An 18,159-nucleotide genomic window follows, 5' to 3' on the forward strand; every position below is an offset into this window, starting at 1 on the left:
TGTTTTTTGAATAATTGCCTCAACAGGGAAGGAGGACACCAGGGAGGAGGAGGACAGAATCAGAAGTTAATTTTATGCAAAAGGTGAGAGCAGAACTGCAGGGCAACAGGGTGGCAGCTTAGCCAGGCTTCAGATGGAGGAAGGGCAGGCAGCTGTGACTCCCAGGGTTCTTCTCTACTTGTAGCCTCCAGAAGTAGTCGTCTTAGGGAGCAATGTACATTCCTTCCATTGCGTGCAAGTTAAGTCTGGGTCATCTGTAGTCACTGTAGTGCCTAAGCAACCCCAGTGACAACAGAAGCAAGCAGCTCCACCCTGTGTCCTGCTGGGCAGCCTCTCTCAGCCCTCCCCCTCACCACAGCAGGGTCAGGACACGGCCACCCCAGACACTCACCGACCCTGGCCATGTGCTCTGCTTTCTTCACCTCTTGCTCTGCACGGGTCTTGAAACGGTTTGAAGTATATTTGTACATCCTGTGAGGATCAAAACTTATTAATCAGCAAACTCAGCAGCAAGATCAAACCAAGATTTCATCACTGTATAAGAGAATGAGGTCTCCACATGCTACTGTGCTCTTCTCAACAGATTCAGTAAATGGAGAAGGAAGTTTATATATCAGACACTGGGCATTTTTGGATGCAGTTAGGCAGCTCACAAACGTGCGTCACCTCTGTACAGAGCTACGTAACTGGGAAAGAGGAGATGACACCAAGAAGGATGATCAGAGCCTGAAAGAACTCCAAGTGCCTTAAGACAGAAGGTTTTGCATATATCGAGAGAAAAATCCCAGCCCAAACGGTTCTTTATGAAAAACCAAACCCCTCCAGCATTTAGCCAAAGCAAAAGCCACTAGAAGCAATGTCTTTACAGACAGAGGCAGAAACACATAATATAAGGCTTGATTAACCAACTCATAAATGTAGGAGAAACCACATTTAGACCCTAATGAGAGACAACATCCCCCAAAATGACAGATAATCTATCAGGATCCATGAGAAGTCACCTTGCACAGATGAAAAGTTTCATTTAGGTCTGTTCCTGTGGGCAAGAACACACGGATGTCACTAGTGATGTCAGAAACAGTCTCACCAACAGAAATCCTATGTTCCCAAATCCAGAAAACTCACAGCACAAGCATAGTCCACTTCAATCACTTCTGCATTTACTGAACTCAGTTTCTGCTGCTCCTAAGGATTTCCACACTGGGGAAAAAGCAGGCATGTGCTAGCTCTTTCAGAAATCACCCGATAACCACACCAGGAGATGCAGAGTCAGGTTTTTGGTGGCACCACCTCCTCAAATCTACTTAACACTGATTAAAACTCCCTGGAACTGAGAGAGAGAACACGTTGTGAAAAACAGACTGCTTTCAACATGTTGGCATAATTGAGCCACTTCATCCACACCCCGCCTGATTTTCCTGAGAAAAAAAGAAACAACCCAAACAAAAACCAGAAGCAGCAGCAGGATGAAGCTGAAATGTCTCCACACGCCCAGGTTGTGAGGCAGGGCAGGACTTGAAGGGAACTTTACGGGCAGCACCCTCTTTGCAAGAGGGTGCAGTGCCAGCAGTTACAGGGTGCCCCAGATGGACACTGTGAGCCATCACTGTGCCCACCCTCCATTCACTTTCCTTTCCAACACCAAATTACTTCAGTCCCACCCAGAAAAGCTCCTGTTCAAGTAGCCTGGAACAGCACATCCAGCCATCATGGGGTACAGAAACAGGTCAGAGAGCCAAGTCTGCAGGAGGCCCCAGGAAAACACCCTCCCATCTTCTAGAGGCTCATGAGGACTGCCTGGGAACGCGGAGTGCCCTTCTGTGGGGACAGCCTTGCACGTGGCCTGCCCAGTTCCACATGCACAGCCCGTGCTGCTGAACAGGCTCCAACAGCTCCTGTGGGAAGGAGCAGACGGAAGGAATCCTTCAGGAAACACAAGCTGTTCTCAGGGAGACCGGTACTGCAAACACTGGGGAACGAGCTGCACAAAACCATCCTGTCACTGGGACATTACAGGCTCCAGAAGGGTGTGGAGAAGCCTGTACCTGCAGAAACACAGCTTTCAGAAAGGGCAGATGACTAGAGGAAAACAAGTGCTCTGCTCAGGAGACAAGCTGTTATTCCTGACAAAGGACAGTGCAATGGCTGCAAAACCTCCAGCTTCAGTAACGGCACTGATATCCCAACAGCCACAATGGGTTTTCATTCTTTGCTCTCCAACATCAACACACCAACCCACAGACAAGCCCCTGTACAAGCACTCCCTTCGGAGGTGAGGGCACTGACTTACAGCCCCACTGTAGGAGGGGAGCCCCCACCTCTTGAGAACAAACCTCCCAAGCAGACCTTGAAAGTAGCCTAGAGGGCAGAGACACAAACCAATGGCTGTACCTAGCAAAGTCCAACGTAAGGCAGGAATGTATCACTTCAAACAGGAAGATACCTGTCCCAAAGTGTGCCAAGAAGTATGTAAAAACAATGCAGTCAGGAGTCATTTGTCACCATCAGCTAATGACCTGCTCTTTGCGTGCCAGGCTGGTTTAAAAAGGACTTTTATAAAACCAACAATATGGATGGACAGAGGTGGCTCCACACTGCCAGATGAATGGCATTCCCTCTGAGTAGCTTACTGCCCTTCATCAGCAGGATATGAATGAAATGAACACCTGTTTAGGCTCAGGCATCATAACACCTCCCCAAAGACTGGCAAAGAGCCCTCACATACAATACATACCACACATAGCACAGTATCTGTTTGGGCTGTAAGACAGAAGAACCTCCCTCCACTGCCTGTTACCCAGCCCTTGAAAGTAGACCAGGAAAGTTCAGCAGTTACCTGGTCTAGGGTCTGCAAGAAACAATTATGCTAAAGATCTGAGCACTGCTGCTGCATCAACTGCCCATGATGGCCACACACCTTCTGGAGCTTGAACTTGGTGTCCAAAACCAGAAGGAAGCACCCTCTAGGAACACCTGGTAAAGCTCTGCTCCAAGTCTAAAAAGATCTACTGTTGTCCTGGGTTTGGCTAGGCTAGGGTTAACTTTCTCCAGGATTTGGGAGGAGGCCACAGCCAGGACAGACAACTGAACCAGCCAGTGTTCACATTCAACATCATACTGACCTCATGCCCAACAGGTAAGGGTAGGGGGTGGGCCACCCAACACTAATTGGGTTAATTTGGTTCGTTCTGCATCATGGGGTTTGTTCTACATCACTGGTTTTGTGCATGGTTTCTTTCCCTTTTGTGTTTGTCCTGGTTTGGGGTAGAACAGAACCAATTCTGTTCAGTGATTTTACTTTTCAGCTGAAGCTCTTCTAACTGCACTTTCAGCAGTTAACAGTAGACTTTTGCAGACAGGATCTGCTTCTAGCAGTGATAACTCTCCATGTCTAGAATTACCACCAAGGATTGGTGAGCGGACCAAGGTCACTGCTAAATCTTGTGGACCACATGGAGGGGGGCAGAAAGTAAAAGGCTGCACCTGCAGGAGGAGTGGACGAGACAGGTGACCCTGCACTGACCGACGAGGAATTCCATCCCATATCCATCATATTCCGTATAAAGCTGAAGGATCATGAGGGTCAAGCCCCATTTTCTTTTGCCTCTTCTTCAATTGCCAGCATCCGAGGAGGACTCCATCCATTTGATCCCGATCCATGTGTTCCTGAACCAAGTTCCAGAGTCCAGCTCCTGTACCCAGTTGGCATCTGCCAGTCCAGCCTGGGACTTTCCCCAGGGGCTGCTCCCCAGCCAGGGGTGACAGTGATGTGTTGCCAGCAGGGTGCAGTTGTGTCCCACACTGGTTTTGTATATATTTGTATATATTCCATTTTATTATCATTATTATTATTATTTTCATTAAAGGGATTTTACTTTTCTAATCTATAAATCTCTCACCCTTATTTCCTTTCTCTTCCCCTTTGGGGCAAAGAGGGGTTAACAGAGAGTGTCTGTTACAGGTCCAGGGGCAGCCCTGAACCTAAACTGTGCCAGTGTTGTTCTATTAAATTCTCCCTACCTCCCATGGGTTTTATTTTTCTCCCTCTTCTCCTTCCCATTCAGGGGGCGAGGGGGCAGTGAATGAGCAGCCATGTGGTGCTCAGCTCCCAGGTGGCTCTAAACCACAGCTGTGCTCTATAGGAAGGCCTCCTCTGCACAGTCTTTACTGCTCTGCTGAAGGAGAGGGGATGTTACATGTAAATTACTTCACAGCACTGAGGAGTTTTTACTGGCCTACCACACCATGAGCAGATCTACACCAGGAGTCTGCAATGATGAGGTACAAGCAGATTTGTTACGTGCACCCTCACGAGCACTGATTCATGAGCATGGGCCACTCAGCTCAGCGTTGGGTTTGTCCTCCAGCACCAGGACATTGCCACCCAACACCACAGCCCATCCTCTCACAATCTGCTCCTGTGGCTTTTCACAGAATTATGCAGGACACACCTGGAGAGCAAAACACTAAACCTTTTCTGTAAGCATAGTCCACAAGGTCCTGCACATCCGCAGACATTGGATCCAGTGCTTACCTTGGCTTGTAGAGGCAGCAAGAAAGTCGTTTGGTCTGTACTTTGTGTCCATTGATGAAAATCCTCATCCTGGGATCAATGTACAGCACAGCAGCATAGGCACGGAAGGAGCGGCGCTCGGGCTTCCTGCAGAAGAGGGATGCTCACAGAGACAGACCTACTCAGCATCTGCTTGTGGGACTACCAGCCCTCTCCCAGGCTGTTCCATGCAGTCCAAAGATGACTCCATCAGTTCACCCCAGGAGTCATAAGTGTCTCTTCACTCAGAGTGCTCATCTTGGGGTCTCTTTCAGTCTGCACAGCTTCCTCTTTCCTTCATATTTTTATCCCTTCCCTCTGCTTCAATTAAGAAGAGCCATGATACACGACTGTCACAGAGCCTCATGAGCAATCTCCACAGCCAAAACCATATAAGATTCTCATTTCCCAATAAACTGCTACCTAGAAGCCAAGTGACCAACAGAAGCACCTCCCTGTGCTGCTCTGCACTGCCTCTGATGTGCTTTAAGCTCCTATAGCAGGATTCACACCTCATGCAACGGTCACCTGTCACCATCTCAGCTCACAGCCATCTACTTCCAAACATGCCAAAGAGACAGCCTGCAGCAAGAAAGCCAGGTAAAAGAGCAGCCCTTCCTATTGTCACTACTGTGCAGCTACATTAAGTGAGGCTTCTCTTTTATATTTCTTATATTTTTTATAAAAATTTTTTAATATATTTTTTTAATATCACATAGATACAGGATTACAAGGTCAGGAGGAAGAAGCTCCTTCCAGTGATCTGTGGTAATAATGAAAGCTCACCAGCAGGCATTAACAAAACTGAGAAGAGGATCAGATCCCTGAAGGACCCCAAGGAGTTTGCTGCACCTGTGTGCTCAATAACATCAAGCTAACACATACAGAAATAGCCAGGTTTACAGGTTGGAAATGGTATTTCTATGGGAGAAGCATGTCATCCCATAAAAAAGGTAAAGCTTGCTACGTGTGCCCACTGAGCTTTGGGATTTATTCAAGTTTAGTGTTCCTTTTCAGGCTACTAGCGAGCAACTCAGCAAACACCCAGCTCTCCCTGAACAGGGCCCTCTGCTCCTCCAGTTGCCCTCTGAGCACATCCTTCTTCCCCCTTCAGAAGGAAGTCCAGCAGCTGGCCCTGCTCCCAGAAAGACATGGTGACCCAGCCCACCAGTGACACCCACACCACTCGCTCGTAGAGGCTGACCTGCACAGTGTCCTGTGTTTTCCCAGGGTTCATTTAATCACAAAACTGAACATCAGTTTGAGAATAGACTCACGACCAGCTCTCATTCTGACAAAAACATCTTTGAAGAGTGTAGAAAAGTAAATCTATAGCCTAGGACTCCATTGTTTTAGGGTGTCTGAAGAAGAGCATCAAGCTTGCTGCTGTGACTAAGCTGAGCCGAGCCAACCCAGGCATTCACACCAACCACACCATTGCAACACTTGCAGGCTGACTGCATGCATGAGCTCCAAGCTCCTACAGAACAAACTGAAGATCTTCTAAATTCTCCAGTTCACCACAGAAAGAGAAGCTTTTAAAACACACCTGCAGACAGCACATAGCCAAGCCCCATGAGCCGTTCGATCCGAGCCCAAAGGCCTGTAACACCCATCCCACTCACGTTCCCTCTGGCGGTGTTTCTGCCATCTGAATGTCTCGGGGGTCTGAAGTCACATCGAGCTCTGGCTCTCCATTATCCATTAGTTTGAGGTTAAAGATGATCACCAGGGTGCCTGTGCAAGTAACAAGTGGAACAGGTGAATCCCAGCCAAAGCCCAGATACCTCTGCCTGTGACCATCACTGCCCATAAGTACCTTTCTCACTACAGATCTTATTAAACTGCTCCATCACTTCCTGTTCTGATTTGAAAGGTGAATACTTGTAAATTAGCTCTGTCTCAATAGCAAACTTCTCCACGTTGTCAGTCACAGGCTCCCAGCTTTGTGCATTCCAGGTGGGCAGGGGAACAATGACCTGCAAATTACATCATATCAGGAGCAACTTGGGCTCACCCACTCCATTCTTACCCTCTCCCACAGCCCCCCAAGTCACTGCAAGGTTATCTCCTAGCTTCCCAGTGATTTGCACATCTGTCAGATGCTGAAGCAGCCCTCTCTGTCAGCCTCAGAGCTGCCTTCCTACAACAGCTAACTTGGACTGCACTGTTCCAGGTAACCTGTATGGTGCTGGCTACTCAAACACTCAATGTCTTTTTCCCCTTTCTTTTGTAACAACTTCCATGATACTGAAGAGACAAACTTTGCTTCTTTAAAAATCTCAACCTCTGGTTAACTTCTCTCTTGAGCTCTAATATCCTTCACTTGTATTTATCCTGATTTCACTCATTATTTTTATAGGATTCTAGCAAGGTTTTTGGTGCTTTCTGTCCTTTAGAACAAAACCACAGAGAATTATGGACTACAGCTGCGTATCACAGACAGTGAATCCCATCCTCACTAGAATTGACCTAGAATTGAGGTCAACCCAAAATTTCTGTCTCCAAAGCCACTGTGGGAACTATGTCACTGTTCCCAACTGGCATCAGCCATCAGCTTGCCACTAGCAAGCACTGTTCCCTCAACAGCTTCTCTGTAGAGCTCCCCCCACTACCACAATGGAAAATGCTTTCTTAGATACTATCCCAGTGCAAATTTGAAACTTTTCATTGTTGTCCTTGTCTGGAAAATATTTGAGCACAAAAAAACTCATGCTAGGAGTCGGCATACAGAACACCACCACCTGAATTATCTATTGATACACAAGTTTTCAACAAGTAGAACCACCACGATTTTTTATTTAAAATAAAAATGATCCAAAAGAAGAGACATGTCTGTAGTTTATGACCTGTGGGTAGCAGCTTCAATCACACCTTTAATTCTCTACAGAAAATCAAATCAGAGTAATAAATTTAAAATGCATCTCAAACTCAAAACTTCTGGGAAAAGAAACACCCAACAAGTCTGGGCATGGCCTGAACTCGGCAAAAGTAACTTCAAGTGATTGAAGCAAGCCCTTCAAACGTGCCATAGTTTAGAGAGACTCTCAAACAGAATTAAAACCAAAAGGAGAAAAATCTTTGATGACTTTGCAGAACCCCTACAAGTGTATCATGAGAAGAAAACCATACACTGATCCACCTGGAGTGACCACCAACGCTGACAAGAGACTCCTCTCCTGCGAGAGCTGGGGCAGTCCACATGAGACAGCATTCACTGTGTTAGCTCATTGCAACAAGGTTCAAGCAAACCTCATCGATGCCTTCTTCCTCATGGAACGTCCGTGACAACAGGAGGCAAGTCATGGTGTTGTCTTTCTTTGTGAAGAGGATAAAATCCTTCCCAATCCGCATGGAACCCCTGGAGACAGATTTCAGGCTGCGTGTTACACCTGGGGCACAACACTTTCTAGAGAGTAGATCAAATCACTGAGTTTTCTTCCCCTTATATTCAATTATGAGATACCAAAGCCAGGTAAGGCAGAAGAAGGGCTTAAACAGCAACTACCATTTCTCTCTACACTTCTCACTCACTCCTTTCAAAAGGCATCTCACACTGGACATTTCCATCATGTTTCAAAATATTTAATGCTAGTCACAATTAAAAGGTGCAGAAGTACAGCACAGCTTCCCAGGCTCAAACTAGGGAGAAAGTTAAAAAACAAAGCAAAACCCTTTCTTTTTTAAATCTAAAAAACATGACTAAGTTGGGATGTGACAACAGCCTGCAAATATGTGAGCAGAGAATTGAGAAAGCAAATGCAGACTTCATTTTGCTGGGCACAGAACGACTAGCAGTAGATAAGTTTCTGGGAGACAATTTATTTCTTAAAATGCAAGTCAAGACTCACCAACACTTCAGCTAATGCAGTTTAGCAGCTAATTGACACAAAAAGGGACAGTCCCATCTTCCTTCTCCCCCTCCAATCCCCAACAGTGCCTTCCCTACATTCTCTTTTACGCTATGACCCAACTCATCAAAAAAAATTTAACAGAGTAAAAACTAACATTACATCTAAAGAAGGATCAGTGTTCTGTCAGTTCAGCTCTCCTTAGATTGGCTTCGTGTGATACCAAAGCCCACTCTGCCCATGTTGAGGCTTCAGTCTGCATTGCTCAGTTGTAATACAGTGTGCACCCTGCTCAAGGTTAGAAACAGGACAGACCTCTGTCCCTGGACGTGCACAGGCACAGTCTGGGATCTGTCCTGCACTACAGCTGGATCCAGAGCACCTCAACATCCCTTACATCCCCTTTTTTCTTTCCCCACAGATTTTCCCAGTAGGATGCATGCAATCAAGCCACACGGAACAGCACAAAACAGAACAGCAGATCAGAGTAAGATACAAAAGCTCTCTACCTTTCCCAAAGACATCAGTACACCACAGCAAAGACCCTCCTCTTTCCTAGCAACTCCCCTCCAACCAGTGAGATTTCATTCCCACTTCTGCTCCTCTGCCACTGAATCCCACTCCTCCTCTCATTCTGTCCATCATTCTCCTCCCTCTCCTCCAGGCATTTGCCCGATTCAAGAAAAAAAAAAAATTTAAGCCCATCTGACTTTCACCAGACGAATTCCCTTGTGAGAACCAACAGATTATTTTGCTCCAATTTTGCACCACAGATTATTTTGCTCCAATTTGACTGTCTGTCACAGGCATATTAAGGTTTTGTTTCCTGCACTTTCATTCTTTTTCCCCTAGCTCTGATCTGCATCCTCTGTATCATGCAAACACAAGAGCACAACACTGCCATCAGCTCTGGATGGGCTTCTCTGCCACGGAGAAACTACAGCAGGGGTTCCCGGGGCTCCTGTCTACCAAACCGCCATACCTCTATCCAGATTTCATCTGCTTTTTTTTTTCCCCCTAGAAAAAAACAATATGCACCTCCAAGCAAAAAATACATTTCCTATCTGAGCTCCAACCTCCAGTCTCAGGAGGCTGGCTCTTGGTATACCTACGATTTCAAGCCGTTCCCATACTGCCCAATCTGAGTTGACTCTGGCGACCGCTTGGCCGATTTACCGAACTGGATAACGCTGGCGGCTTCATCTGCAACGAGAGGTAGGGAACAAAGTTCTATTTTAATACACAAAGATACACACCTTTTAGATAAACTTATTCACCACTGTAGGTAGCACATCAAAGAGGTCAAAAGCCCAAGCCAAAGTCTCATCCAGAGGCTCTGCCATATAGCTCTGGAAGATAGAAGATACGGCTTGATGGCATTTATATTATTAAAAGCTTTGTAGAGATGCCACTGTTCTCACAAAAAGAGTTTTAGGTTTCAGACTAGCCCAGTGCTCTGTCCAAAAGGCACAAAGACATTTCTTTTTATAAAGAGATGTCCACAAGATGATCTGTTGTGTCCACCACAATTATCAATGTGCTCATGAACCACAACACGCCCTGGGACCCTGCAGCTCTGCTGTACTGCTGACACCACAGGCTGTAAACCACCAGCACTAGAACTAAGACCTATAATAAAGGTGTTTAATTTGGGACAAACATCACTTCTTCCTCATGGCACTGAATGGAACACTATGATTAATTAATGGAGTAGTTAAGACAAAGGCCAGTTTTTGCAGTGGATTGCCAGACTACAGACAACAGGACAGCTGTGGGTGAAAAGGCAGCACAAGCAAATACGGAAGCAATTAATGCACTATTTTATTAGCACAGGACAAAACAAAAGACGTGATAGCTGTACAGCTGAGAAGGTCTGTCATTTTTAGTTCAAGCCTTTCTATTGTTCAAGGGATAAAGCCTTTTAACATCATCCACAGGACAGAACAATCCCTCTCCCTTCCCCTCAGAGATAGCCATCATTTCACCATGGAGTTCACTGGGAGGAATGAAATGCGATCCCAGAGACAAGGAACACAAAGTGCCTCCACAGGAAGGGTGACAATTACAGCCCTCACGTGCACACACAGGCTGTGAGGGAGCACAGGACATCGCTCTCCCCACCAGCCAGCCACGTGGGGCCAGGTCCCTTGACAATCCTGGACTGACCTACAACGGAGACTTACCCATGTCCACGAGCTCCGACAGGGAGTTTTTACAGGAAGACGTTTTGTACTAACACCCTTGGTCCAACATGAAATCACTGAGCTGGGTGTCAGAATGACATTTTCCATTGAAATTACATTCAGACTTAAAGCCATAAATCACAAGATGAAAATACAGGAGAACATCTGTGCAAGTCCCTCACTGCCTCCATTTGGTGTGCTCACAGTGGAAGTCCACAACTGTTCCAGAACCAAGTTCTGATAGGATGAGAGTATCTCCTCGTTTCCTTCAGCCTAGTACATTTTCAGGCCAAATAAAGAAAACATCAGGTTACCTTCTGTCTGAGATCCAGATAAGGATATAGGTGATGACACTATTATTATTATTGTTACCATTACTGTGTTAGTTTTAAAGCTCGGTCAGAAAAGGGGCTACTGGAACACTTCTGCTATACAAACAATTCTATCAACAACTATTTTAAGAAAACTTTGAGAAGTCTAAAAAGGGTAAAGAGCAATTGTCCAAAGCATTTCCTCTCTCGGAAAAGGTGACCATATGGTTTAGCATTCAATGCTGCATGTCCAAAAACATAAAGATTGCTCTTTCTGGGCAGAGAGACAAAAATGATGCCAAGCAGAGGGGGCTGCTCAGGAGTGAGGGAACATCTCTCTCTACTCCAGGCCTGCTGTCTTTGGGACAGATTTAATCTACCTCTTCCCAAGAAATAAGGTACACATTAATTTTTTTCTAGCTTTCTGAGTTAAGGCTCCAAGGGGAGTTTCACTTCAGGCTATTTTAGTCACGTTGTTTTTGTTTTATTGTGTCTCAGAGTTACTAGATTTAAAAACACCAAACTCCCTGTCAACAAAAAAGGGGATGATGTGATGTATGCCAAACAGATGAGAGAAAATGCAACCTGAAGGAATTAACTGAGCATGGTAGACTGATCTTCAGAGCCCAAGAAAAGGCATCAAGGACACAGATAAAAGGTTTCCTAGTAGAAAACATCAGATGCCTGGGATGAAGAACCAGGGGATGGATTTGTTTAGTTCCTGACTGCTTGTCCTCCAGGAGAGCAACAGAGCACCCTCCCTGAAGGACAGACAGGCTGTTAGAGGACATGGTGGCTGGCACACCACACACCCTGACAGCCCTGCATGCAGCTGCCTGCTCACCTGCCATGGGCCACAAAGCAGCCACTGAAGTCAGACTTGGCTTCACCTTTCAAGGAGAATCCTCTTGTACTTCCAAGTTCTCTAGTTGAGAATACACAGAAGAAGGTCCCAGTCTGAGCACAGAAATTAATCCTTCCAGCCTTCTCCATAAATTCATGTGCTATATTTGCATTAGGCAGAATACTTGCAGTGGAGTCAACAGCATCCTCGAAAAATACCCCAGAGCCAAAGTACCTAATTTACTACTTGGGGGAAATTAGCCAAAACCCAGATTACTTCCAGTCAAGTTTTCCCCAGGACAGGGAAGAGGCTCTGAGGTCTTCCATCACCATAAGAAACACAAGACACCTGAGGGAATGGCTGAACACGCCTGGTGACTGACAAATCAGTTTGATATATATTACTGTGATTTATTTTAAAAATGTGTTAACTTGAGAAGAAACATCAACATCCTAAAAGCTTAAAGACACCTTCCCCTGAGAAATACATAGACCACTCCCCTGAATGTTGCTGCCTACACACAGTGTGCACGTATTTAGTGTGACTGCTGGAATCTCATCTCATTTAAACACTGCCCCTCACTGCTGTGAGCCTTGGATAAACAGTATTTTAAAAATATAAGATTTAATAAAGTAACCAATACTTTAACACTTCATTAACTGCCTCTCAAAAGCTCTTTTGAGCTTACAAATTCCAAAAATACAGTTTAAAGGTGCAAGAACTGATATACTTACTTCAATCCCTGGGAAAGCAATGGAATGAGTCCTCTTAAAAAGTACCAGTTTGGGTAACCTATGACTCTTCACTGTAAGATGCTTGCAGGTCGCCCACAAACGTATTTTACCTTCAGACCACACAATCTAGTGTGATCATTAAAGAGAGCCAATGAAGCAACTTCTGAATGCAATGGTAGGAGTCACTTGACAAACACACCTAGTTTTTAGAAACGCTAATCACTTACATCTTCCATGAATTTTAGTTGAGGAGCTGCCATATTGCTTGAAAATCAGGACCTATCACACACAGCACTCACATTTGGCCCGCTGCCTCGCTATAAACTTCTCCTTTTTCATAGCTTGCCAGACAAATCTAGAACTGTCCAACACAGAACACGACCAGTGAGACTGAACAGCAACAGGACAGTAACACAGAGAAAACGTGTTAATGGAATGGTTTGCTTGAGCCATACAGCTCTTCCCACTGTGTAGAAGTGTCCAGAGACACGTGGGTTCATTTACTCATCCTCTCAAGACAATGCTTCACCCAGACTTCTAAACTGCCCTTTCAGTATATTCAAGAAGACCAGATGCAAGTGTGAGTTCCAACGGCACCATGGCCAGTCACGTTGTCATTCTTTTTAATATGTCAGCTTTAAGTACAGTAAAAACGATCCTTAATGAAAATTATCATGCAGGAGAATAAAACACTCCCAAGACTTTCTTGAAGGAAGCACTTTCATGTGCTGTAAAACCACAGGCCAGTCTGACCTAACTTTACAGTGCAGCAAAATGATTTTCTTTAGACCAGATCAGTTTTCTGCAAATGAAGAGGTGAACAGTTTGGTTCATGATATGTTGTGAAGAAGACACGGCCAAGGCAGGAACATGTATCCAGGCATGGAACAGGCCCCTTTTGACAGAACCAAGCTATTAACTCAGCTTAAGCCATAACATGAAACCTCAGCTTGAAACTGCAAGTGTGAGTTCCTGCCACTTACTTGAATCCATTCCTGTTCCATCATCCAAAAAACATAGCATGAATCCACCTCGTAGGTCTTCTCGTTTCTCTGCAAGACAAGAGCTATTCAGTACTCCCAAAAAGCAAAAGTCAAAAGTTCCATAAAATGGAATCAGCATTCACAACAGAAGCAGCACAACAAAAAGCACTTTCACAATCCAAATACAGCTAAGCTGTAAGAGGGTGCACCAGGTTTTTGTTACAGAATGACTAAGAACTCCTCCTGAACTTTAAACTGTTTAAGTGGGAATTTTACAAGGGAATGCTGTAAAAGTGTTTCTATAAGCATCCAGCATAAACTCACTATTCCTGACCCTTGCTGAAGGCTGCTCTAAGCACTTGTCCCAGTTATTTGTAAAGATGCCACTTTTTGAAAGACAGCAGGCACCAGGGCGTGGGACAAACACGACAATCAGGGAGTCGTTTAGGTTGGAAAAGACCTTTAAGATCATCAAGTACAACCATAAAGCTAACACTCCCAAGTCCATCACTAAACCATGCCCCTCAGCACCACATCTTTATGTCTTTTAAATACATGCAAATGGTGACTCCACCACTTCCTTGGGCAGCCTGACAGGCCTTGACAACTCTAAGTGAAGACATTTTTCCTCATGTCCAACCCATACCTTCCCTGGCGCAACTTGAGTCCACTTCCTCTTGTCCTATCACTTATTACTTGGGAGAGTAGAGCAGCCCCCACGTCACTACAACCTTTCAGGGGGGCATAAACACCCTCACTCTTATTCTACCAGGTACAAGAGACATTTGCAGCCTAAATCCAAGCTAACTACCGACTTAACTGCCGACATGCACAGAAGCAGCAGGAGTGACTTACCAGTATAAATGTCTATTCTCGTGGCATCTGCATCTCTACAAAGCAATAAAAACACAATTAGTATTCAAATGTCAAATGGAAATGAAGCTAAATCCAGGCATGCACAATAATGAATTCATAATTGCAAAATGAGTTGGCTGCACAGATCCAAGACCCCAAAGGCCACACAGTCAGCACTAATGGCCGAGATAAAAGTTTTACTTTTTGCCTACTAGAACTCAAACTCCATCACAAGATGTTGCTGCCACACAACTGAATCTAGTTACAGTGAGCATCTCTGGCTGTCTAACACAAGGCAGAAGAAGGGGAAGGAAGGGAGAGCAGCGATCAAACAAGCACGTGCTTCTGGGCTCCCTCCTCTATGAAACAACACCACCTACGTTTTCTCTGTAAAGTTGTCCGTGAAAAGTTTAATAAGTCCACATAAAACTCCATCCAAATAGATTCAAGGTTGTCATAGAAAACAATGTCATTAGAAGATCATTTAAGTGAAATCCTTCTTACCCTGGGCATCCTCCTCTGTATTTGAAAAAGCAGCACACAGCACTACTCCCCTCTTCTCAAATCCAATTTTTATTTTCATGTAGACCATTGCATACCCTGGGTTTGCTCACCAGAAGAGTACATTTGTAGTGCTGTAATAAAATCCTGTTTCCCAAATGCCAAAGTCACTTCATCTTGTCTTTGTATCCCCAGTCAAGTAGTTACCACCTTCCCAGAAGCCAACCCACCTTTTGCTAGAGGAGGAACCCAGAGGTTGAAGGCATACACACACAGCTGATGCCATGAACTGCAGAGTGTGACAATCCGTGCTTGGTAGAATATGTACAATAATGCCAGATTAGAATATTTTGAGAAGCTCAAGAGATAAGTGTGCAAGGCTTAGGATGCAGCTATAGCCCACAGTCCCAAATGCAAACATGAGAAATCACAAAATTGTTTAGGTTGTAAAAGACTTTTAAGATCATCAAGTACAACCAGAAACCTAACAATGCCAAGTCCACCACTAAACCACACCCCTGAGCACCTCATTTACACATCTTTTAAACCCCCACAGGGATGGGAACTCCACCACTGCCCTGGGCAGCCTGGGCCAGGCCTGGACAACCTCTTCAGGGAAGAAATTTTTCCTAACGTCCAACCTAAACCTCCTCTGGCAGTACTTGAGGCCACTTCTTCTTGTCCTATATCACTTGTTCCTTGGGAGAAGAGGCCGACCTTGACCTGGCTCTAAGTGGCTTGCAGGGAGCTGTAAGAGCCAGAAGCCTCCTTTCTCCAGGCTGAACAATCTAGGTCCTCCAGCTGCTCTTCACAAGATTTGTGCTCTAGACTCTTCACCAGCTTCATTGCCCTTCTTTGGACACACTCCAGCACCTCTTATAGTCCTTGTATTGAGGGAAAATTCCCAAATGTCAGAGTCCTTGAAAGCTGGAGCTCTAGCTGAGCATGTTGGACCCTGAAAAATAATGTGGTAGGTAGCAGACATCAGTGTAACCTCATATTCTGTTAACGAATGTGGGACAACGTGCCCTGAGCTCTTTCCAAGTCAACTGAAATGACAATGAATGAATCATCAGCTTGGCAAATACCAGTTCAGGTAAGAAGAACCTGCTCCAGAACAGATGCTTGTGCCACCATGACTTGTACCCGAAAAGTCTTTCTTGTAGTGAGGGGCCCAAAACTGAACTCAGGATTTGAGGCATGGCCTCACTAGTGCTGGATATAGGGGGACAATCACTTCCTCAGTTCTGCTGGCCGCGCTGTTTCTGACACAAGCCAGGATGCTTGTGTCCCTCTTGGCCACTTGGGCACATGCTGGCTCATCTTCAACCAGCTGTCAACCAACACCTCCAAGTCCTTTTCCACCAGGCACATTCCAACCACTCTCCCCCAAGCCTGGCGCATTGTATGGGGTTGTCATCCAAGTGCAGGACTTGGCACTTGGCCTTGATGAACATCATTCCATTGGCCTTGGTCCATTGACCCAGCCTGGCCAGATCCCTCAGATTCTTTCCACTCAAGCAGATCAACACTCCTGATCAACCTGGTGCTGTCTACAAGCTTACTGAAGGTGCCTTGCTGCCCTTATACAGATCATTGGCATAGATATTAAAGAGAACTGGTCCAAATCCTCAGCCTTGTGGACATCACTTCTGACTGACCACCAACTGGATTTAACTCCATTCACTACCACTCTTGGGCCTGGCCATCCAGATGGCTTTTTACCCATCCAAGCCACGAACGGTCAGTTTCTCCAAGAGAATACTGTGGGAAATGGTATCAAAGGCTTCGCTAAAGTCTAGGTAGACAAATATGGCCTGAAACCTGTGATTTCCAAATACCAAGTCTCCTTTCAAGTATCACAATGACTCTAATTGTTCTTGGTCTGTTTTTCAGCATCCCATTTCCAATTTAATTTTTATCCTATTGCCATACTTGATACAAAGAGCCGAAGATTATCTAAGTATCTCAAAAGTCCCAGCCCCAGTCATTATCACATTACTTATTTCCTAAAAAAAAAAAAGGCAGACATTTTTTCCTTAAATCTATTTTCTAACAGTATCCCTTCCATTCTGAGTTGTTCTACGATTCATTCAAACTTACCTTTTCAGGAACAACACTTCTTTTTTTTAGGGGGTGGATGTGGTGGAATAAAAGGAAAAAAGAAAATATATATATACTTAACTAGAGCAAAGTCTTCCATTTTGTATTTTTCATCAAGTCTACTAGAACTGAAAATTGCTCCAGATCAACAACTAGACAGGCTAATTAAAACTTTACCGAATTTACCTTGGAAATTAGGCAGTCTCAGGCACGTACCTGGCATTATCTACAAGTTCAGCAAGGGCACCAAACAAGAACTCATGGGTGGTTCTGCAACAAAACACAAAATCAACGGCGTTACACTGACACTTAAGAGAAACAAGAATCTCAACCACGTTTTAAAGAAATCCAATTGTATGTTTACAATACTAATGTCTGCCACTGACAGCAGACTAGAAATGAGTCAGAGGCAGACCCACAGCAGACAGGCTGCCCCATGGAGAGCCTGATTCAACCAAGTGCTGCTCACTATGGTCGAAAAAGCATTGAAAATATACGCAACAGAGAAAATTACTGACCTAATGAACGAGCCTATGAAGCACTCAACAATTCATACAGATCCATGATCATTCACCACATTGACAAGTCTCTTCATGGAGAGTAAACACTACCTATATGTAAATCACAGACAGATGAGGATTAAGCATAAGGTCCATCTTCCCCATGCACATGTTTACTTTGCAGAAGCTATTTCTGACAGGAAGAAGCCTGCAGAACCTTGGAGGCTTCCAATGCTGCAACTGCTCCTAATCCAGAGAAAGGCAGTCCTCTGCAACCACCACACCACACCACCTTCCAAACTCAAGCTTAAATCACCCAGCCAGGTGCCACTTCAGCACAACCTCAAAAGCCATGTTTCTTTCCTGTCTCTGAATTGACTTTTATGGGCAGCACTGTTTTGTCAATGACTAGGCCTAGCATGAATGACACAGCCAGCAGGAAGACAAACCAGTAACTCAACTGTATTGAACACAGAAAGGTCACTACATGGATGATCGCCAGGGGTACAAATAAGTCAATGAGTTCACAGGCAATTGCCATCACCCCCAATGACACCTCACAACTGACAACTGGTGGAAAAAAGAAGGAATCAAGGTTTCGCATAGATGGAACGGGAAACAACCAAGTCAACAGGTTAAGCACATAGGATAAAGGTGGCCACATGGCCAGCTCTCACCCTCCTAGCCCGCATTTGCAAAGGTCCAAGCTGACTGGCCCCAGTTCCAGAAGAGTCAGGAGGTA

The 18,159-nt window shown here is 45.1% G+C and overlaps 1 protein-coding gene across 1 annotated transcript in view; it reads right to left on the reverse strand.

Moving 5' to 3' along the window:
* Positions 1-391: 391 nt before the first annotated feature.
* LOC103774661 (MORC family CW-type zinc finger protein 2-like) overlaps positions 392-18,159 on the reverse strand; it is a gene marked incomplete at its 3' end in the record, with an annotated part of 18,663 nt that continues 895 nt past the window's right edge. The window contains exons 2-10 of the mRNA XM_008942077.1: positions 17,134-17,187; positions 14,314-14,348; positions 13,459-13,527; positions 9,516-9,606; positions 7,805-7,913; positions 6,372-6,531; positions 6,178-6,289; positions 4,535-4,660; positions 392-471 (exon numbers count right to left, since the gene is read on the reverse strand). Of these exons, the coding sequence (XP_008940325.1) occupies positions 392-471; positions 4,535-4,660; positions 6,178-6,289; positions 6,372-6,531; positions 7,805-7,913; positions 9,516-9,606; positions 13,459-13,527; positions 14,314-14,348; positions 17,134-17,187 (836 nt within the window). The remainder of the gene's footprint in view (positions 472-4,534; positions 4,661-6,177; positions 6,290-6,371; positions 6,532-7,804; positions 7,914-9,515; positions 9,607-13,458; positions 13,528-14,313; positions 14,349-17,133; positions 17,188-18,159) is intronic.

Source organism: Merops nubicus, unplaced genomic scaffold (genome assembly GCF_000691845.1).
Source record: "Merops nubicus isolate BGI_N331 unplaced genomic scaffold, ASM69184v1 scaffold946, whole genome shotgun sequence".
Lineage (NCBI taxonomy): Eukaryota > Metazoa > Chordata > Aves > Coraciiformes > Meropidae > Merops > Merops nubicus.